The sequence below is a fragment of the Hyla sarda genome, chromosome 5 (genome assembly GCF_029499605.1).
Source record: "Hyla sarda isolate aHylSar1 chromosome 5, aHylSar1.hap1, whole genome shotgun sequence".
Classification (NCBI taxonomy): domain Eukaryota; kingdom Metazoa; phylum Chordata; class Amphibia; order Anura; family Hylidae; genus Hyla; species Hyla sarda.
The window spans coordinates 154,028,725-154,052,313 of record NC_079193.1 but is presented as its reverse complement, the minus strand read 5'-3'; the positions used below and the strand labels follow the sequence as shown (position 1 = coordinate 154,052,313).

Below are 23,589 nucleotides of genomic sequence, written 5' to 3'. Positions count from 1 at the left end.
TGTCAGACTTACTGGCCTATAGTTGCTTGATTCCTCCCTACTACCTTTCTTGTGAATGGGCACGACATTTGCTAATTTCCAATCTTCCGAACAGCTCCTGTTACCAGTGATTGGTTAAATAAATCTGTTAACGGTTTTGCTAGCTCACCACTAAGCTCTTTTAATAATTGTGGGTGTATCCCATCAGGCCCCTCTGACTTATTTGTCTTCACTTTAGATAGCAAACGTAAAACCTCTTCCTCTGTAAAGACACATGCATAAAACAATTCATTAGTCTTCCTCCCTTATGGAGGTCTTTTTCCTTCTTTTTCTTCTGTAAAAACTGAACAGAAGTATTCATTAAAGGGGTACTCTGCCCCTAGACATCTTATCCCCTATCCAAAGGGTAGGGGATAAGATGTCAGATCGCCACAGTCCCACTGCTGGGGAACCCCGGGATCGCTTCTGTGGCACTGCACTATCATTACTGCACAGAGCGAGTTCGCTCTGCGCGTAATGACGGGCAATACAGGGGCCGGAGCATCGTTACGCCACGGCTCCACCCCTCGTGACGTCACGGTCCACCCCCTCCCATAGACTCGTATTGAGGGGGTGGGCCGTGACGTCACAAGGGGAGGAACCATGAGGTCACGCTGCACCATCCCCTGTATTGCCCGTCATTACGCACAGAGTAAACTCGCTCTGTGCAGTAATGATAGCGTGGTGCCGCAGCGGCGACCCTGGGGCTCCCCAACAGCGGGACAGCGGCGATCTGACATCTTATCCCCTATCCTTTGGATAGGGGATAAGATGTCTAGGGGCGGAGTACCCCTTTAAGGCAGTCGTCTAGCCCTTTATTCTCTTCTACATACCTTCCTTCCTTTGTTTTTAATTTAGTTATACCTTGTTTTAATTTCCTTTTTTCATTTATATATCTGAAGAATGTCTTATCCCCTTTTTTCACAGACTGAGCTAGTTTTTCTTCTGCCTGCGGTTTAGAAGTTCTTATAACTTACTTGGACTCTTTCTGCCTAGTCTTGTAGATTTCTCTATCTTCATTGCTCTGGGTTGTTTTAACTTGGCCAGGTGGTCTATATATCACACCTACACGAGTTACTGTCTGATTACCAAACTGCAACGTAACCCAAACTGACTCTATGTTTGCCTCACTAACTTGTATTAAGTTAGATTTTATGCTATCTTTCACCTATAGGGCCACTCCTCCTCCTCCTTTCTTGCATTCTCTGTCTCTTCTGTATAAAGAGTACCTTGGTACGGATATGTCCCAGTCATTACTTTCATTAAACCATGTCTCAGTAACAGCCACTAAATCTACATTCTCAGATGCCATTATTGACCCAAGTTCATTGATTTTATTACCTAAACTGCAGGCATTTGTAGACAGGACTCTGAGCTTGTCATTTCTTAACCTCTGTGCTACTGAAATATTCTGGCATTGTTTCAGAGGGCAATTGGACTCTTTTGACCCCCCTTCCTAGTTTAAATACTCCTTAGCAAAGTCTTGGAATTGTTCACCGAGTACATTCAATCCTTTGAGAGAAAGCTGCAAACCATCTTCTTTGTACAGTTCCTTTCTATTCCAAGTAAAGCTATCATGAAACATAAGCCAAATCCTTGCTCTTGACACCATTTACTAAGCCATAAGTTGAACTCCTTAATGCGCCTCTGCCTATCATTCTGAACGTTATGCACAGGCAGAGTTCACTGCTGACAGTCTATTGGGGCTTGTGTGCAGATTCTTACAGCATGTATAAGTGCACAATTATGTATGTTTGTTGTGACACAGTGTGTCACCCCAGTAGTAAGTAGATTACATGAGGAGGAGGTTTGTTACAGTGTGTCACCCCATAGGTATGAATATTACCTAAGGAGGGGGCTTTTACAGTGTGTCACCCCAATAGTAAGGAGATTACATGAGGAGGGTTGTAACAGTGTGTCACACCAGTAGTAAGGAGATCACATAAGGAGGAGGGTTGTTACAGTGTGTCACCCCAGTAGTAAGGTGATTACATAAGAAGAAGAAGGTTTGTTACAGTGTGTCACCCCAGTAGTAAGGTGGGGCATGTCAAAGGGTGGGCCAATGGACAGGGTCAAGGCACCAGCATACACCAGCCCTGGCAGCAGGTAATCATCAATAGTAGGTAACAGGTTACCCCACAATAGGTGAGGATCCAAGAGGTGGGATCTGCACTTATCAGGCAATTAAGGCAAATCTTGCAAAAATTGTAAAAACAAATACTTGACCCAACAATAAAAAAGATGCTGCTGATATGTAAATATGTGGCAGAAATTCAAAGCAAATCTGGGCGATGGTGATGTGAAAGAAGGTGAATGTGGGTAAGAAACAAACGCTTACTGCTGGTTATATAACTGAAAAAAGTCAAGAGTAAAGAATAAAGTATTTTAAATGCAAAGAAAGTTTTTGGTCTTCCCTGAATGTTAGCCTTGCTATTTTACTCATCCCTGTTCCTGTTTTGTCAGGGACATAGTTTAGATTTATGCTCTGGGCATCAAAAACCTTTAGGCATTTTTGCCAGGAAATATTGAGTGGCAAGATAAGTACTTTGCTGACCTGAATCTTCAGAGAATAACCTATCACCCTGGGCATTTCAGCAAAGAAAATGAACTTTCTTAAATTGCATATTTTAATAACCAGAGTTTCTGACAAAAGTCCCTTTAAGATATCCACCAACATTACAATAATTATCTGAGACTTAGGTCTATATGCAGATAGGGACACTTTATTGCTAAACAGAGACTGCTTAAAGACCTGGAGAACATTAAATGAGACAGGTCTGCTCTGCGTCCCAAGGCAACAAAGAGCCTTAATACGGTTCTCATCATAAGTCTGACAAAACTGTCAGACCCCTTAATTTTACATGGTCAACTTTAAAATATTAGCCAATGGAAATCTAGGTCACTGATAATCTAATTGGAATTCCATAACGCGGGACTTGAGCTTGGAGAATCTGTAATATAAACCTTTAAATTGTGTCTCTGGCTGTGCTTAACTCCGACCACAGGATAAACTGATTTCATGCTGTGCAGCTCTCATACTTCTAGCGCTTTTATTCTGGTTACATTGTTGTCCAAAACACAAAACTTTAAAATCTTATAATTGATTAAACTGAGTATCACGAAATAATAGACAGGATAGACGAGAACAGAGGCAAACAATTCAATCACATTGGAGCTAAAACATCGAAAATTAGCTGTGCTGCAAACTTCTCTTGTTCTATCTCTAAGTGATATTTCTTTGTGCCAGTAAGTAAAGCCCCTTACCTTTTCTTCCTCTTCTGCCTGGATCCCTGAATACATCGGCAGGCATTTTTAGCAGCTAAAGGGATTTTTGTGAGTTAGGCCGGGTTCACACTTCGGAATCTCCGGCCGGACAAAATCAGGCCGGAGAATATGAGTGCAGCCATCGCTGACAAGTGTTGACTAAATCAGTCAGCATTAGGACCATGCAGACATCACTGTCCCCATAGACACCAATGTCTGGCAGAATTTTTCAAGCAGATTTTCCGGGTGGAAAGTCCGCCTCGAAAACTGCTCAGTGTGAACTGTGCAACGAAATGAAACTCTGATGCACCGGAATTTCAAAATGGAACCCGGCCTTAAAGAAGACCTGTCAGCAGGTATAAAGTAAGGGCATGGCTGTATAGGACGTTTTTGATCTCTGAATCTGTGCATACCTCTATTAGTTCATTAACCTCTCCAGAAATCAAAGTTTACAAATATGCAAATTAGACTTTGGGGCCCACTATGTGTTGCCCTTGGCTGCTAGATTACAGGAAAAGGCGGGGATTACAATACAGCCTAGTAGCTGTCAATCGGGAGGTAGAGTAGGTGACCAGTGCACAGAGGGGAGTGACTAGCTGGTGAAGGGGCTGGACTATGCTGGAAATGAAATTTCCGTTAAATGCATATTTACACTTCTAATTATGCAACACAGACAACTGTGGGTCTGACACGTGAATACTACTATATACCCCTGGTTACCACCCTCGGGTTTGGATATTTTATTGTATTTACCACATGTGTGTTTATTCTTGAAAGAATATCAGTGTGTTATTTATATTGTATATTGGATCTCATGTGCTAAAGGCCATGTTCGACTGATCCTTGGCGACACAGTATTACTGTCTGGTTGTCCCCTCTTTAGCCTAGGGCCACTAGGAGGTTCCAGTGTAGGCCCAGGTCATAAGGACAGGGGACCTACAGTCTCACCAGGCAGGGCCACTAGATAGGGATAAACCAGTCATCCCCTGTTCATCTATGATCCAACTTATACTGTCTTTTTCTGTATATGTAAATATTGCTGGCCCGAACCAGTCTCTACACGATTATAGTGTTGTACTTTAATAAATATATTGCATATGAAATATGTTGTTCTTGATTTTTGCTATGCTGGGCTCTAGCAGGGAAGGAAACGCCCAGTGGGCCTCAAAGCTTATTTTGCATATCTTTTTAATCTCTTAAAATCTTGGCACTGGAAAGGTCAATTAACTAGAGATAGGTATGCATGGATTCAGAGTCAAAAGTCCTATACAGCCATGCCTTTACTTTATACCAAAAAAAGCTACTAGTTAATGGGGAGGGCTAATATGAGGTTTCCTACTTAACACACTTATATATAATTTAAAGAATATGATTATTATATTGGAGTATAGAATTTCCCATCATTTGGCTATTATGGCATCATGACTACATAATGCTAGGACATTTACTTAAAAGTAGCTACTCTTCAGAAACCCACACAACCAATATCTGCTAACAGCAATGTGCAGAGAAAAACTATGAAGAGCCACAAAAGAAAACAAAATAATGGTGGTCCTCATTAGTATAATGGCAGATGTAGGTGGAGATTTTCTTGCCATGCAAACTTTCACTAGCTTCAAATGATACAAACAACTGGTAAGTTACAAAAAGCTATTTGGGTATTCCATAGGTTTTCTACTATCAAGAGTCTTTAATTTTTTTTTCCAACTCAATGCAAAGGAATAATGAAGCTTATACTGAAGCCTTACACAATAAAATCTGACACATCTTTGATGTGGGACATATAATGAAATAAAAGTCAAAGAAGCTAAATAAAGTACCATAACAACTCTAGTGTACTTACGTTCCACAAAGTATGAGCTGGCATCGATCTTCCAGATGATCTGTCCTCTGTGAGACCCATTTACTCCACGGTTTTTATAATCCAAAAAGTTTTCTGATAACACTTCATCTGCAGACGGTCAGAAAGTGAAGTTAGGTTCAGAAAAAAAAAGTCCATGGTGAAAGTGAAAACAGTTGTTCTATGTTTAAAGATAGCTGTCCCCATTAATAACCTGAAATTTTGTGAGGCAGATAAGGTACTATGTACTCTCATACTTACAGAAGGTTTAGACACTCACTAACTAGGAGCCTTATTATTTTATAATGGTCAAAAAAGCAAATTAAAGGGGTACTCCGGTGGAAAACATTTTTTTACAACCCAACTGGTGCCAGAAAGTTAAACAGATTTGTAAATTACTTCTATTAATCTTAATCCTTCCAGTACTTATCAGCTCCTGTATACTACAGAGGAAGTTGAATAGTTCTTTTCAGTCTGATAAGTATTAGAAGGATTAGGTTTTTTAATAGAAGTCATTTACAAATCTGTTTAACTTTCTGGCACCAGTTGATACGAAAAAAATTTTCCCCACCGGAGTACCTCTTCAAGTATCCATTCCAGCTATACATTTTAGTATATCAGTGAATATCTGTTCGTGCAGATTCAAACTAAGCATAATTGTCATACTTTTGGCACATACATAACTTAATGAGGCAAACTGGTCTTCTGGCCAAATGTAACCATTCTGCACCATAATAATTAACAAAAAAAAATCTCCCTGATAGACAGGAAGGGTGTTTAGAGCCTTTATAGTATACTTTGTTATTGTTCTTAGTGCCTAGTACTGCCTCAGTATGTGCAATGCCAATCACGGGCCACCTTCCGTAAGAATCTGTTGTCCTATGAGTTAAAGGGGTACTCCAGCGCTAAGACATCTTATCCTCTATCCAAAGGATAAGATGCCTGACCGTGGGGATCTTCCACGCTTGCTCGCTCCGGGTCTGATTACTAGCGACCCCCGTGATCTTCCACGCCGCACCCCGTTAGAATCAGGCCCCGGAGCGTGCTCGCTCCGGGTCTGATCACTAGTAATCAGACCCGGAGCGAGCACGCTCCGGGGCCTGATTCTAACGGGGTGCGGCGTGGAAGATCACGGGGGTCCCCAGCGGCGGGATCCCCGCGGTCAGGCATCTTATCCCTTATCCTTTGGATAGGGGATAAGATGTCTTAGCGCCGGAGTACCCCTTTAAGTGTGAACTTGATGCTAACACAAAATAATAATCTTGAGCAATAATGTCAGTGCACCAAAATTGTCTAAATGATCCTAAAAATATTCCCTATCTCAGTATAAAACTGAACAATTTCATGGTGGGCTGAAGTTGCATGAAGACTCATGCTTTGTGTCCTTGGCTGAACTCACAGCCATGAAAATTGTTTCAGCTCTATCAATAGAATGCTAGAAATGCAACCATTGCTGCAAATCCTGTTAGTTGCTCACAATTATATGTTCCGAGTGGCCCAGCTGAATACACAACCTAATTTCCCGGAGCAAATGTTATTCCTTATCACTGTGATTAATGCAAATGATAGTATTTTAACTTCGGTACATAGGGTCCATAGAATGAAACACAATTAATGAACCAACATTCTACTTATTAAAGTTCTGGCATAGTACTATACATAAAAAGGATGTACAGTCACTATGACCACTTTCCCATGGCAATATTGTAAAGCAACTAAACATTGATTTACAGTTAACACAATGCAAACAGCACTGATCATGTCAAACTGTACTATGTGCATTTAATATTGTACAGTCAAAGTCACATTTCCTTTACAAAGAATACATCAGAATACTACTGAGTTAGGTTAGAATTATATGAGAAAAAGCTTTAGAACATGTTCACACAAGGGCATATAATCAGGCATTATTGAAGAAATGTCCCGTCTAGAAATAGATTCTTTTATTCTTACAATTTCAGTATATTCCACTTGATTTTCTTTCAAATTCACATATTCAAGACACATATTCAAACTGCAAACAACCTCGGTCATGATGTAAAACTAACCCGAGCTTCAGCCTGCCACGCAATAGTTCAGGGGCAGACTCCCTGTCATGTAAATTTGAAAGAAAATTAAGTGGAATATTCTGAATTCGTATGAATAAAGAATGAATCTATTTCAAGATGGACTGTGAGTAGTCCCTTTTTGACATTTCTTCAATTAATGCCTGATTATATGCCTTAATATGAATATGTACTTAAAATTGTGCAAAGCCTTTAGGGGGCTTATCACAACTGTCGTATGTAAAAAAAACTGTGTCCATATAGGTGTGCATAGGCAACTGTTATTGAACCAGTTATATGATAAAAAGGTCAGAACTTAAGATAGTCAGAATTATTAATTCTTATCAAAGAATTGTTACTTTTTATCTAAGAATTTTGATATTAGAATTCTGACTTAGTTAAAGCCCGTCTCCTGCAATGAGTCAGATTGGGTAGTGAGCCAGGGAGTGAAGCACACAGCTGCGCCCTTCTCCCAGCTATATCTACAGATCGTAGAATCTATCTAACTTTTCTAATCATTTCAACAAATTCAAGAGTACGTTTACAAATTAGACACTTACCAATTAAATACATGCCAATCCAATCTCCAGCATCCACCTCTTCCTTTATATCCCAATATATAACAAGATCCTGGGAGTGTCCTATTGCGTAGTAGGAGCTGCTGACCATTAGAGTTGACCGGCTGTCTGAAGTGACCAAATCAGTGTCACTTGTAGACCGGGGTAGAGTTACTCCTTCATGTGGACTGTTCCTGATATCCATATTATGAAACTGGTCCGGATTGTAACTGTACCTTAGTGGTTCTTTACACCGCCGCCTGTTTTGAGAGTTCCTCGATGGAGAAGCCATAGCAGCCAGGCCGAGGAACCTGTTTTGGTACAAATTCTGTAAAACAAAACATACATAAAGTCATACATTTATATAATAGCAATATACTTCTTTAGCATCTGGATGAATTTTGTATTACTTTAGAATTGTATTACAGTAAAAGTAGGCATATTAAGTGAGATTTATCAAGCTGTTTCATAGTAAAATTCTCTTTGCTGCGCATAGCAACCAGAGCTCAGCTTTCATTTTACCACAGCGATCTGAGAAATGAAAGCAACAAAGACAGTTTGATAAATCTCCCCATTGTTTTTGGAAGTCTGTTGCAGTGTAAAACTTCATAGATTAAATAAGTAAATGCATAAATAAATAAACAAAAACATTTACAATGTACTGCACTGTAAAAACATTTTTGGAATTGAAGTAATACCATTTGACAATTTCTGTACTGTTCAGTCTATGTAACCAGTTGATGAATCCATTTTTAATCCCAGAAGTATCTACATAAATAATATTTTTAAAGAGTAGGGTCACACGGAACGCATCCGCAGCGTATTTCACGCTGCAGATGCGCCATAGGCAGTCAAATGAGCAAGATCCCTGCTGCGGATGGGGAGCTCTGTGTCTGCTCTTAGAGGCGGATTTCCAGCTGTAGACACAGGGGGAGACTTATCGACCAATCAGATTGCTTCTTTAATTTTTGAAACGGCCTCTCAAAAAATAAAGAAGCAATCTGATTGGTTGCTATGGGCAACTCAGCAAATTTTCCTCTGGGCAGGTTTTGATAAATCTCACCCACAGTGCCTGCTCATAGCAGATGATATGAGCAGACACACAGAGCTACCCAGCCACAGTAGGGTGTTCCATAGCAATTTTTCTAAGCCACAACTCTAACCACACCCAGTCCTTGTCTAAGCATACCCAGGGGGTCACACTGCAAGCTTTCAAAAAAGAAAATGCATATTAAAAATGCAACAAAAACACAGTGTGAATACAACCTTTAGTCATACTAAGAAAAAAAACCTCCAAATGTTTTACAGTCCTACACAAAGATTTTTAGAATATGCAATGCATTTTAAACTTTAAAATATGCCCTTAATTTACATACACTGAGGCTGGAATTCCACTTTTTTTTTTTTTTTTGGGGGGGGGGTTTGGGGGGACTCCAAGAAAAACGCCAATTCTGCTGCATGGCATTTTTTTGGCCAAAAAACGCTGCAGCCAAGTGTTAGCTGTAAATCAATGAGAAATCGCTAAATTCTTTTTCCACTTGGCATTTTTCAGTTTGGCTTTTTTTTAAATCCTTTTGGCGTTTTATCACTCTTTTTTTGGCGTTTTTCAGCTCTTTGGCGGTTTTGCAAAATCGCAGCATGTTGAGCCTATGGCGTTTTTTCCCCTGAAATCGTGGCATTTTTCTCCCATGGTAGTCTATGGGAGTGAAAAAACACCAAGAAAAACGCCATGTAGGTTTTAACTTTGCCGTTTTTTTTCAGGCGGTTTTTATTCTCTTTTGGACTTTAGCAATCCAAAAAAAAGTGATGGAGATACCTTTTTTTCATAAAATTTCATAGGGTACCATTAAAAAAAATAATAATAAAAAAGATACAGTAGTGATGGAAAAAATAGTATTTAACGAAATTTATCTTTTTTATAACAATATTTTTATAAATTTTTAAACAGGGATCAAGTTATGTGGGTGGGCAGGGCACTAAAAATATAGCCGATAGAAATAATAAATGTAGTGTGTGTGTGTTTTTCACTTTTTTTTCTTTTTGGTTCCATGATGGGAGTAGTATTACCTGTACTAATTCACAGATCACCCGGGTCTGTTGCGATCCTTCTGTATAATGTACAGATGCGGCCGGCCGCACTTCTATGGTCCCCTGCACTGCCGTATACAGTATATACACCTATTCATATTTCCCGCAGAGAGCTCATAACTCTCTGGGAAATATGAATAGGTGTATGTATATGTCAGTACAGGGGACCATAGAAGAGTGGCCGGCCGCATCTATACATTATACAGGACGATCACAGCGGGTGCCAGGAGTGACATTTTCTGTGATCTTTCTATGCTGCAGGTACTACAGCTCCCAACATGGAGCAGAGTGTGCTCCATGATGGGAGTAGTAGTACCTGCAGTTAAGGACAGATCACAGCGAGTGTCACTCCTGACACCCGATGCGATCGTCCTATTTATTGCAGAGATGTGGAGGGGCTCTATACAGCGCTCACATCTCTGCACTATACTCCGGCCAGTGATATGAATAGAACATCACTCATTCATATTTCCCTCAGAGTGGTGATTGGCTGCAACCATCTGGCCAAAAACCACTCTGGGCAGAAAATATGAATGAGTGATGTTCATTCACATCACTGGCTGGAGTACAGAGCAGAGATGTGAGCGCTGTATAGAGCGGCTCCGCATCTCTGCAATAGATAGGACGATTGCATCGGGTGTCAGGACTGACAACTGGGGAGATATGTCTATAAGTACAGGTAACACTACTCCCATCATGGAACAGTCTGTTCCATGCTGGGAGTAGTAGTACTACCTAAAAATTTGTTTAAAAAAAATAGAGAAAAAAAGTGAAACACACATACACACTTTATAAAAATTTTTTATAAATGATTAAAAGGTTAAATAGAAGCAAAAGTAGTATCAATAAAAAAACAGTTTGAGATTTTGCTGACCCCTATTTTTACCTTAACCCCTTAAGGACTCAGGGTTTTTCCGTTTTTGCACTTTCGTTTTTTCCTCCTTACCTTTTAAAAATCATAACCCTTTCAATTTTCCGCCTAAAAATCCATATTATGGCTTATGTTTTGCATCACCAATTCTACTTTGCAGTGACATCAGTCATCTTACCCCAAAATTCACGACGAAACGGAAAAAAAAATCATTGTGCGACAAAATCGAAGAAAAAACGCCATTTTGTAACTTTTGGGGGCTTCCGTTTCTACGCAGTGCATATTTCGCTAAAAATGACACCTTATATAGGTTTGAGTTTGTCGTACTTCTGGAAAAAATCATAACTACATGCAGGAAAATTTATACGTTTAAAAATGTCCTCTTCTGACCCCTATAACTTTTTTATTTTTCCACGTACAGGGCGGTATGAGGGCTAATTTTTTGCGCCGTGATCTGAAGTTTTTAGCGGTACGTATGTTGTTTTGATCGGACTTTTTGATCACTTTTTATTAATTTTTTAAATGTATAAAAAGTGACCAAAATACGCTTTTTTGGACTTTGGAATTTTTTGACGCGTACGCCATTGACGGTGCGGTTTAATTAACAATATATTTTTATAGTTCGGACATTTACGCACACGGCGATACAACATATGTTTATTTTTATTTACACTGTTTTATTTTTTTTATGGGAAAAGGGGGGTGATTCAAACTTTGATTAGGGAAAGGGTTAAAGGACCTTCATTAACACTTTTTTTTTACTTTTTTTTTTGCAGTGTTATAGGTCCCATAGGGACCTATAACACTGCACACACTGATCTCCTATGCTGATCACTGGCGTGTATTAACACGCCTGTGATCAGCGTTATCAGCGCTTGACTGCTCCTGCCTGGATCTCAGGCACGGAGCAGTCATTCGTCGATCGGACACCGAGGAGGCAGGTAAGGGCCCTCCCGGTGTCCTGCAAACTTTTCGGGACGCCGCGATTTCACCGCGGCGCTCCTGAACAGCCCGACTGACTAGCCGGGATACTTTCACTTTCGCTTTAGAAGCGGCGGTCAGCTTTGACCGCCGCTTCTAAAGGGTTAATACCGCGATGTGTGGTATTAGCCGCGGGTCCCGGCCGTTGATGAGCGCTGGGACCGACGCGATGTGATGCGGGGTCGCAGCGCGACCCCGCTTCATATCGCGGGAGCCGGCGCAGGATGTAAATATACGTCCTGCGTCGTTAAAGGGGTGCTCCCGTGGAAAACCTTTTTTTAAAATCAACTGGTGCCAATCAGCTTACCGGACGACGGGAGGGTCCTCACCTGCCACTTCGTTGTCCGATCAGCGATCTACTGCTCCATGTAGCAGGCTAGAGCAGCAGATCGCCGGTTACACTGATCAGTACTTTGCAATGGCATAACGCTAATAAGCGTATGTAATCAGAAGATTGCATGTTTTAGTCTCCTATGGGGGCTAAGTGTAATTTTTTTTTATAAAAGTTCATTAACCCCTTCCCTATTAAAAGTTTAAACCCCCCCTTTTCCCTTTTTTTAAATAAATAATGTAATAAAGAATAAAAATAGTCATATGGGGTACCACCATGTGCATAAATGTCCGAACTATTGAAATATTAGGTTAGCTGAGCCACACGGTCGATGGCGTACACGTAAAAAAATACCACAGTCCAAAATTGTGCATTTTTTGTCAATTCATATACTATAAAAATATTAATAAAAAGCAATCAAAAAGTCCCATCAAAACAAAAATGGTACCGATAAAAGCTACAGATGACGGCGCAAAAAATTAGCCCTCATACCGTGCAGTACATGGAAAAATTAAAAAGTTATAGGGGTCAGAAGATGCCAATTTTAAACATACAAATTTTGGTGCATGTAGTTTAGAATTTTTTAAGTATTAAAAATAAAATAAAACCTATATGAATTGGGTATCCTTGTAACCGTATGGACCTACAGAATATAGATAATGTGTCATTTTTACCAATTCTACTTTGTAATGATGTCAGTCATTGTGCCCAAAAATCTAAGGTGAAACGGAAAAAAAAATCATTGTGAGACAAAATTGAAAAAAAAATTGGGGGCTTCCGTTTCTACGTAGTACATTTTTCGACAAAAATGACACCTGATATTTATTCTGTAGGTCCATACGGTTAAAATTATACCTTACTTATATAGGTTTGATTTTTTCGTACTTCTGTAAAAAAATCATAACTTCATGCAGGAAAATTAATAAGTTTAAAATTGTAATTTCTGACCCCTATAACTTTTTTATTTTTCCGTGTATGGGGTGGTATGAGGGCTCATTTTTTGCGCCGTGATCTGAAGTTTTTAGCGGTACCATTTTTGCATTCATAGGACTTATTGATCGCTTTTTATTCATTTTTTCATGATATAAAAAGTGACCAAAAATGCACTATTTTGGACTTTGGAATTTTTTTGCGCGCACGCCATTGACCGTGCGGTTTAATTAACAATATATTTTTATAATTCGGACATTTCCACACGCGGCGATACCATATATGTTTATTTTTATTTTTATTTACACTGTGTTTTTTTTTTATGGGAAAAGGGGGGTGATTCAAACTTTTAATAGGGAAGGGGTTAAATGATATTTATTCACTTTTTTTTCACTTTTTTTTTGCAGTGTTATAGGACCTATACACTGCACACACTGATCTTTATCATTGATCACTGGTTTCTCATAAGAAACCAGTGATCGATGATTCTGCCGCTTGACTGCTCATGCCTGGATCTCAGGCACTGAGCAGTCATTCGGCGATCGGACAGCGAGGAGGCAGGTAGGGATCCTCCAGCTGTCCTGTAAGCTGTTCGGGATGCCGCGATTTCGCCGTTATAGATCGGGAGTGGACACATGACGTTCCAGTACGTCAGGTGTCCTTAAGGGGTTAAGGACCAAGCCCATTTTCACCTGAAAGGGGTACTCCCGTGGAAAACTTTTTTAATCAACTTTACTGGTGCCAGAAAGTTAAACAGTAAATTACTTCTATTAAAAAAATCTTAATCCTTCCAGTACTTTTTAGGGGCTATATACTACAGAAGAAATGCTTTTCTTTTTGGATTTCTCTGATGTCACAGCCACAGTGCTCTCTGCTGACACCTCTGTCCATTTTTGGAGCTTTCCAGAGCAGGAGAAAATCCCCATAGCAAACATATGCTGCTCTGGACAGTTCCTAAAATGGACAGCAGCCCATAAAATGTATTGGAAGGATTAAGATTTTTTATAGAAGTAATTAACAAATCTGTTTAACTTTCTGCCACCAGTTGATTTAACTTTATATTTACGTCCTGCGCCGGCTCCCGCGATATGAAGCGGGATTGCGCCGCGATCCCGCATCATATCGCGTCGGTCCCGGCGCTCATCAACGGCCGGGACCCGCGGCTAATACCACACATCGCCGATCGTGGCGATGTGCGGTATTAACCCTTTAGAAGCGGCGGTCAAAGCTGACCGCCGCTTCTAAAGCGAAAGTGACCCGGCTACTCAGTCGGGCTGTTCGGGACCGCCGCGGTGAAATCGCGGCGTCCCGAACAGCTGACCGGACACCGGGAGGGCCCTTACCTGCCTCCTCGGTGTCCGATCGGCGAATGACTGCTCCGTGCCTGAGATCCAGGCAGGAGCAGTCAAGCGCTGATAACACTGATCACAGGCGTGTTAATACACGCCTGTGATCTGTGTAAAAGATCAGTGTGTGCAGTGTTATAGGTCCCTATGGGACCTATAACACTGCAAAAAAAATGTAAAAAAAAAAGTGTTAATAAAGGTCATTTAACCCCTTCCCTAATAAAAGTTTGAATCACCCCCCTTTTCCCATAAAAAAAATAAAACAGTGTAAAAAAAATAAAAAATAATAAACATATGTGGTATCGCCGCGTGCGTAAATGTCCGAACTATAAAAATATATCATTAATTAAACCGCACGGTCAATGGCGTACGCGCAAAAAAATTCCAAAGTCCAAAAAAGCGTATTTTGGTCACTTTTTATACCATTAAAAAAATGAATAAAAAGTGATCAAAAAGACCGATATAAACTTCAGATCACGGCGCAAAAAATTAGTCCTCATACCGCCCTGTACGTGGAAAAATAAAAAAGTTATAGGGGTCAGAAGATGACATTTTTAAACGTACACATTTTCCTGCATGTAGTTATGATTTTTTCCAGAAGTGCAACAAAATCAAACCTATATAAGTAGGGTATCATTTTAACTGTATGGACCTACAGAATAATGATAAGGTGTAATTTTTACTGAAATATGCACTGCGTAGAAACGGAAGCCCCCAAAAGTTACAAAATGGCGTTTTTTCTTCGACAATTATTTTTTTTTCCGTTTCGCCGTGCATTTTTAGGTAAAATGACTAATGTCACTGCAAAGTAGAATTGGTGACGCAAAAAATAAGCCATAATATGGATTTTTAGGTGGAAAATTGAAAGGGTTATGATTTTTAAAAGGTAAGGAGGAAAAAACGAAAGTGCAAAAACGGAAAAACCCTGAGTCCTTAAGGGGTTAAAGACCAGAGCTTTTTTTTGCACATCTGACCACTGTCACTTTAAGCATTGTGACATATTCTATTTTAACATGGTGGTAAATTTTTCTCAATACTAAAACAATCCTAAATTTCCTGAAAGAATTGAAAATTTAGCATTTTTTTTGCAAGAAAATAGACATACAAAATAAAGTATATATTGATTCACATATACAATATGTCTACTTTATGTTTGCATCATAAATTTGACATGTTTTTACTTTTTTAAGACATTAGAGAGCTTCAAAGTTCAGCAGCAATTTTCCAATTCTTCACAAAATTTTCAAAATTGGAATTTTTCAGGGACCAGTTCAGTTTTGAAGTGGATTTGAGGGGCCTTCATATTAGAAATACCCCATAAATGACCCCATTATAAAAACGACATTGAGAAAGTTTGTTTCACAGGAGTAGCAGCAAAGTGAAGGAGAATTAACATGTTCTTGTAGACCCAGTTTTTTAATTTTTATAAGGGGTAAAGGGAGAAAATGCCCACCCAAAATGTGTACCCCAATTTCTCTTGAGTAAGGAAATACCTCATATGTGAACGTAAAGTTGGTGCACAAGAGGGCTCAGAAGGGAAAGAGCGCCAATGGAATTTTGGAGAGTGAATTTTGCTGAAATGTTTTTTTGGGGGGCATGTCACATTTAGGAAGCACCTATGGTGCCTTAACAGCAAAAGACAAAACAAAAAAAAACACATGGCATACTATTTTGGAAACTACACCCCCCCCCCCATGGCACGTAACAAGGGGTACAGTGAGCCTTAACACCTCACAGGTGTTTAACAACTTTTCGTTAAAGTCAGATGTGTAAATGAAAATAGTTTTCCCCAAATTTACCACTTTTACAAGAGGTTATAGGAGAAAATGCCCCCCAAAATTTGTAACCCCATTTCTTCTGAGTATGGAAATATCCCATATGTGGATACAAAGTGCTCTACGGGTGAACTACAATGCTCAGAAGAGAAGAAGTGCCACTGAGCTTTTGGAGAGAGAATTTGTTTGGAATGGAAGTCGGGGGCCATGTGCGTTTACAAAGCCCCCATGGTGCCAGAGCAGTGGACCCCCCCCCCCCACACACACACACATTTGACCCTATTCCGGAAACTACACCCCTCATGGAATGTAATAAGGGGTGCAGTGAGCATTTACACCCCACTGGCTTTTGATAGACTTTTGGAACAGTGGGCTGTCAGACACCTGTGGGGTGTAAATGCTCACTGCACCCCTTATTACATTCCTTGAGGGGTGTAGTTTCCAAAATGGGGTCACATGTGTGGGGGGAGGGTTCACCGTTCTGGCACCATTGGGGCTTTCTAAACGCACATGGCCTTCAATTCCAGCCAAATTCTCTCTCCAAAAGCTCAATAGTGCTCCTTCTCTTCTGAGCCCTGTAGTGCGCCAGCAGAGTACTTTACGTCCACACATGGGATATTTATATACTCAGAAGAAATAGTGTTACAAATTTTGGGGGGCATTTTTCCTACTACCCCTTGTGGAAAACATTTTTGGACATAAAACCAGCATTTTAATGAAAAAAATAATTTTTTTTAATTTTCACGTCCAACTTTAACACAAATTCTTCAAACACCTGTGGGGTGTTAAGGCTCACTATACCCCTTGTTAAGTTCCATGAGGGGTGTAGTTTACAAAATGGGGTCACATGTGAGTGTTTTTTTTTTTTTTGCATTTATGTCAGAACCGCTATAACGATCAGCCACCCCTGTGCAAATCACCAAAAATGTACATGGTTCTCTCACTCCTGAGCCTTGTTGTGCATCCGCAGAGCATTTTACGTCCACATATGTGGTGTTTCCGTACTCAGGAGAAATTGCGTTACAAATTGTTAGTGTAAAAAATAAAACATTTTTACAATAACATGCTGGAGTAGAGCCCAACTTTAAGGGTAAAAGGAGAAAAAGCCCCCAAAAATTTGTTGGGCAATTTCTCCCAAGTACGGAAATACCATGTATGTGGCCCTAAACTGTTGCCTTGAAATATGACAGGGCTCCGAAGTGAGAGAGTGCCATGCGCATTTGAGGCCTAAATTAGGGATTTGCATGGGACGGACCCGAAATTACACTACGGCAGTGTTTCCCAAACAGGGTGCCTCTAGCTGTTGCAAAACTACCAGAATGCCTGGACAGTCAATGGCTGTCCGGCAATACTGGGAGTTGTTGTTTTGCAACAGCTGGAGGCTCCGTTTTGGAAACAGTGGCGTACCAGACGTTTTTCATTTTTATTGGAAGTATCGCTGTAAACCCCCGAATGTACCCTGCTGTTGCAAAACTACAACTCCCAGCATCCCCTTTGGCTGTCCGTGCATGCTGGGAGGTCGTAGTTATGCAACAGCTGGAGGCACACTGGTTGCAAAACACTGAGAGTTTGTTACTTAACTCAGTGTTTCGCAACCAGTGCATAACTACAACTACCAGCATGTGCGGTCTATCAGTGCATGCTGGGAGTTGTAGTTTGCAACAGCTGGAGGCACACTGGTTGCGAAACACTGAGTTAGGTAACAAACTGTCAGTGTTTCACAACCAGTGTGCTTTCAGCTGTTGCAAAAACTACAACTCTCAGCATGCCGTGACAGCTGAAGGGCATGCTGGGACTTGTAGTTATGCAACAACTGGAGGCATACTACTACAACTTCCAGCATGCCCTTTGGCTGTCCGTGCATGGTGGGATTTGTAGTTATGCAAAAGCTGGATGCACACTTTTTCATAACTACATAACTACAACTCCCAGCATGCCCAGACAGCCAAAGGGCATGCTGGGAGTTGCAGCTGTGCCTCCAGCTGTTGCAAAACTACAACTCCCAGCATGCACTTTGGCTGTGCATGCTGGGAGTATTTGCTAAGCAACAGTAGGAGGCAAACAGCTCTTACCTCCTGCTGTTGGATCCCTCTCCCACAGACCGGCGGGACTGTCGCCTCAGGAGACCACCACCACCGCTAAGGACCGCCGCTTTCAATTTTGCGCCTACAGACCCATATGATGGCTTGGTTTTTGCGCCACCAATCGTACTTTGTAATGACATCAGTCATTTTACCAAAAAATCTATGACAAAAAAAAAATATTTGTGGAACCAAATTGAAAAAAAAACACACCATTTTTTTACTTTTAGGGGTTCCTGTATCTACGCAGTGCACTTTTTTGGTAAAAATGATACCTTATATTTATTCTGTAGGTCCATATAATTAAAATGATACCCAAATTATATAGGTTTGATTTTGTTTTACTTCAGGTGAAATATATAACTGCACGAAAATTAGTACGTTTAAGAATGGCCTCTTTACCTTTTTTATTTTTCCACATACAGTGTGGTATGAGGACTCATGTTTTGCACCGTGATCTAAAGTTTTTATTGCTACCGTTTTTGTTTTGATGGGACTTTTTGACCGCTTTTTATACTTTTTTTTATGGTATACAAAGTGACCAAAAATATGCAATTTTGGAATTTTTTTTTAAGTGTACCCCATTGACTGTGCAGTTAAATTAACATTATATTTTTATAGTTTGGACATTTACGCACGCGGTGATACCACATATGTTTATGTTTATTTTTGTTTACAGATTTTTTCCACACGTGTCCGGTTTTACTGCGGTGATCCCAATCAGCCGGACTTTGATCCCCGCATCTAAAGGGTTAATACCAGACATCACCATGATCGATAATGTCTGGTAGGAGCCACAGGTCCCGACCGTTGCTAGGTGCCAGGTGCGACCCATTATATCATGTAAGCAGGCGCAGGGCGTCCTTAAGAGGTTAAGATTAATTGTCCATTGTTTCAGTTGGTACCTGTTTTAATTCTGCCCTTAAAGGGGTACTCCGGTGCTTACACATCTTATCCCCTATCCAAAGGATAGGTATAAGATGCCTGATCGCGGGAGTCCCGCCACTGGGGACCCCCGTGATCTTGCACGCGGCACCCCTTCTATAATCAGACCCCGGAGCGTGTTTGCTCCGGGTCTGATTACGGGGGACTACAGGGCCGGCGGCGTGTGATGTCACGCCTCCGCCCCCGTGTGACGTCACGCTCCGCCCCTCAATGCAAGCCGACGGGAGGGGGCGTGATAGCTATCACGCCCCCTCCCGTCGGCTTGCATTGAGGGGCTCTGGGGACTGATTACAAACGGGGTGCCGCGTGCATGATCGCGGGTGTCCCCAGCTGCGGGACTCCCGCGATCAGGCATCTTATCCCCTATCCTTTGGATAGGGGATAAGATGTGTAAGCACCGGTGAACCCCTTTAAGCCATGTTCACATGACGGAATTTCCAAGCAGAATTCAGCCATGTAGGGAACTTTTTGTTTATAATATTATTATTTTTATTTTTTTCAGTGCTTCCATGTTTATTGTTTGTTTTTCAATGCTTTTATGTTGATGGCATTTTTTTCTCCCTTGAGTGACATTTACTAGGTCAGTGGCGGGTTTTCAAAATGTACATTTGATGGAAGCATAAGGTTAAATTTCCCCTATTTTCAAGTAATTGTGGTGTACTTTCAAAAACATTGGATCTTATTATTGGTGATTTCTCCCTTGCATTTTCTCAAATCATGTGATTCTATCATCATGTGGCTCAGGGATTTCTTGTAATGGGTCACGGCAGGTGGTGGATCCTCTGGGCCTGTGTGGATGATGACATGAGCCGTGCCAGGGAGCGGAGTCTAAGGTGCCGCTGGTTTTCACCAATGCCCGCCGCAAAGCGGGATGGTCTTGTGTGGCAGGCGGCACCCAGGTCGCTACCCCCGGCCCGACTCGTCCACACAGGTAGCTGGGAGGTGGCGTGGCACAGAAGGAGACTGCCAGGACTTGGCAAGATGGCAGTAGGTCAGGGCAGGAACACAGGTGCAGGGTAGGAAGATAGCAAGGAACAGGTACACAGTAACTGAGACACAGGACTTTCACAATTATGGAAATAGACAACCAAAGATCCGGCAGAGAACCAAGGGAGGAGCTGATATTTAAGGACCAGGGTGCAGGTGTAGACACTTAATTAAATGAGCACTGGCCCTTTAAGAGTGAGAGCTCCGGCGCGCGCGCCCTAGGAGGTGGAGGGCACGCACGCCGGGGCTTCGAGTACACGGAGAGGCGGGAGGTGAGTGACGGGCTGGGATTCGAATGTGGGCACGTCCCGCGTTGCAAATCCCAGCCCCACCAGCAGTGGGGACATGAGCAAAGAGCACTCACAGCCAGCGTGTCCAGGCGGAGTGCAGGCGTTACTTTTCGATTGAAGAATCGGGGGGGAGGGGGCACCAGACCCACATTACTAAACCCACATGGCATTTTTGAAGGATTATTTTATTTTTTTGCCTTACATCGACTTGGGGAAAAAAAAATTAAAGCAAATTCTTGGAAAAAAACAAAACATTAAAAAACATAAAAAACACAATTCTGACATACATTACAGACAGGAGCTGGTGTCTATTTCAAGGGTCTACATCTATGTTCCCATCAAATGAAATTAGCCCAATAAACAGGCTATTTGGAAGAGGCTGAAGCCCTCTATTTCTTCATCTATAAAGACAAGGCACATTTGCTTTCTTACTAGAAGACGATACAGCGCTTGCCTCGCCAGTAGAATCTCTAATTAAATCAGATGACTGCGTGCCGCACTAATTAAGTACCAGAGTTTATTGTGATCTCTATTCAGCAGACCTCGAAGCACTTCTTACGCTACATAGCTAGACAGAAGGGAAGGCTAAAAAGGAAAATGTGCCCATACAATTATACACAGCGAACTGAAAGGGAGAACACAATACTAATTATAAGCTTCAGTGGGGAATGCAGTGACAGGTGTACGGAGATCCCATCCTATGGAACAATCCATGTCCCTTACGGCCATTTCAGACATTGAGCTAATTTCCATTCCATATCCACCGTCCTCACAGCATCTTTTAATCAAATACATTACTCTTTTTTTTTTGTAGTGATAAAAGTCTATGACTTCAGTAATGTTTGCTAACCCTGACCTTCACATAATTCAAGGTCATAATTAGCTCATTTATTGTACTCCTCCCAGCATTCCTTCTATATTCATTCTTAAAAAACTTAATATCATTATTCTCATAAATTACGAAGCACGATTCATGATGAGCTACATTGTTGTCCATCAAAATAAACGAAAATAGAATTGGATCATCAAAAGACTAATCATGAACGGATGGATTATAAAGAGCTTTCCGTGAAACAATAGTACAAGTGCAGATAAAAAAAAAAACTGGTACTATATCTACATAATGAAAAATGCCTTTTTTAACACCTTTAAGGGGTACTCCGTTGGAAAACTATTTTTTTTAAATCAACTAGTGGCAGAAAGTTAAGCAGATTTTTTAATTACTTCTATTTAAAAATCTTAATCTATCCAGTACTTATCAGCTGCTGTATACTACAGAGGAATTTCTTTTCAGTCTGACCACAGTGCTCCCTGCTGACTCCTCTGTCCATGTCAGGAACTGTCCAGAGCAGAAAAGGTTTGCTATGGGGATTTGCTCCTGCTCTGGACAGTTGCTGACATGGACAGAGGTGTCAGCAGAGAGCACTGTGGTCAGACTGAAAAGACATTCCTCTGTAGTATACAGCAGCTGATAAGTACTGGAAAGATTAAGATTTTTAAATAGAAGTAATGTACAAATCTGTTTAACTTTTTGACACTAGTTGATTTAAAAAAAAATTGTTTTCCACCGGAGAACCCATTTAAACCTCTGCTCTTTAGGGGTTGGGAGAGCAGTGGGTAGTCCAACTCAGTGACTGACAGCCTTCCATGTATGAATGGGTCCACCCACTGGACTTTAAATTAGTAAATTACTAGTTCAATCAGAATTTAGCAGTCTTCTTGGGTATGATGCCCCAAGGTTTGCACACCACACCTGGATTTGGGGATTTTCTACCATTTTCCTCTACAGATCCTCTCAAGCTCTATCAGGTTAGATGGTGACAGATGGTGGAAGCAATTTTTAGGTTTTCCAGAGAAGCTGCAGCTGCTCATCTCTCCAGGCCAAGAGACAGCAGCATCATATGTCACTGTGGCAACGGCTCTGGATCACTTAATAGGTGTAAAAAAAAAGCCAACCAGTTGGGGGTCCATTGCCTTGGACAGAGCATCATGTAGGCAGGGAGAATGGTTGTTGGCAAGCTCTATTCCATTCCTGATGTGACCTTATTTTGGGGAGGGCATTCTCAGGGAACTGATGGGTGACAATGGAAGAGGAAGCCCCCTCCTCTGTAAAAGCCACTGCTATCCTGTGTGCATGAGCATGGTGGGTATTTTAGGTGGAAAACTGTGCTGCTGAGCTCAGCCAAGAAGAGGAACACATGCCAAGAATAGTTGAGATGCTACCTCCCTTCCTGTGGGACATCATCTTTTAATCACATATGTGCAGCCTTTTTCAGAGCCATGTCAGGGAGTTAGTGACAGATAAAGGGCACAGGTAACAGGCTGTTTTACGTGTTAATAGGTACTGTGTACAACACTCTCTAAGGGAGTAGTGCCTGTTCCAGACTGTTCCTAACAGTGCCTCAGGAAATATATTGACAGGCCCCACTCACTGTAAAACTCCTAGGCTTTAGTCTAATTAAGCTTATTGATTATAGGACCAAGAGTAGGAGGAGTAGAGGGGTCTAATATGTGAGAAAAAGGAATTATTTTCCTATCTTAGCATGCAGTATTGTCTAATGGCAAACTGTTTATAAATGCTGGTACCTTTTGTAGATGCGTGACCATGTCTGTGTTTTTTTCTTATTTGAATTCACATTGTGTTTTCTATCCCCTTCTCTTTTTTTTTTTTTTTTTTTTTTACTTGGCCAACTCTTTGCCCCTCCCCCTCAGCCCAAAACCTATATAAATTGGCAGGAAACTGAATTGCTGAGTGTTGATTGATAATCACAGTTAGCAATGATTATACAACCAACCCACACTTGGCCTTCAGCAACGCAATACTAATGTTTTTATGTTACTTTAATTTCAAAAGTGATATTGCTGCCAACAATTTAAGTGCTATGTAAAAGTGAATCTGCAGATTACAGATAACAATGCAGTTACAGAGAGGTATTAAAAGGTTAAAGTCAAGCAGCTGCCCCCTCAAGTTTATTGAGATGGTCATGTAAATACAGCACCACTCCTATAAGGCTCCATTCATATCAGAATTCTGAAACTCCATTACAGATGCTGATATCGGAGCTGGACAGAGTGTATCACAAGTTGTTCAATGTGCCAATTTTTATTAATGTCAATAGTCATGCACCATTTTTTTTTTTTTATGGGATGTGATCCCAATGGTTGGAAGTGTCTGCAGTCCATGCTCTGCCTGGATCCTATTACAGACTAAACTTGTAAACACAAATCTTGCCTCCACCA

General features: G+C 41.0%; 1 protein-coding gene across 4 annotated transcripts in view; it reads right to left on the bottom strand.

The window, feature by feature from the left end:
* HECW1 (HECT, C2 and WW domain containing E3 ubiquitin protein ligase 1) overlaps positions 1–23,589 on the bottom strand; it is a 341,519-nt gene that overhangs the window by 200,201 nt on the left and 117,729 nt on the right. For 3 of the 4 annotated variants that reach the window (XM_056520523.1, XM_056520524.1, XM_056520526.1), the window contains 2 exons: positions 7,728–8,052; positions 5,126–5,233 (listed from right to left, as the gene is read on the bottom strand). In XM_056520523.1, the coding sequence (XP_056376498.1) occupies positions 5,126–5,233; positions 7,728–8,052 (433 nt within the window). Of the gene's footprint in view, positions 1–5,125; positions 5,234–7,727; positions 8,053–23,589 lie in introns of those variants that run through there. The other variant, XM_056520527.1, reaches the window with a different exon arrangement.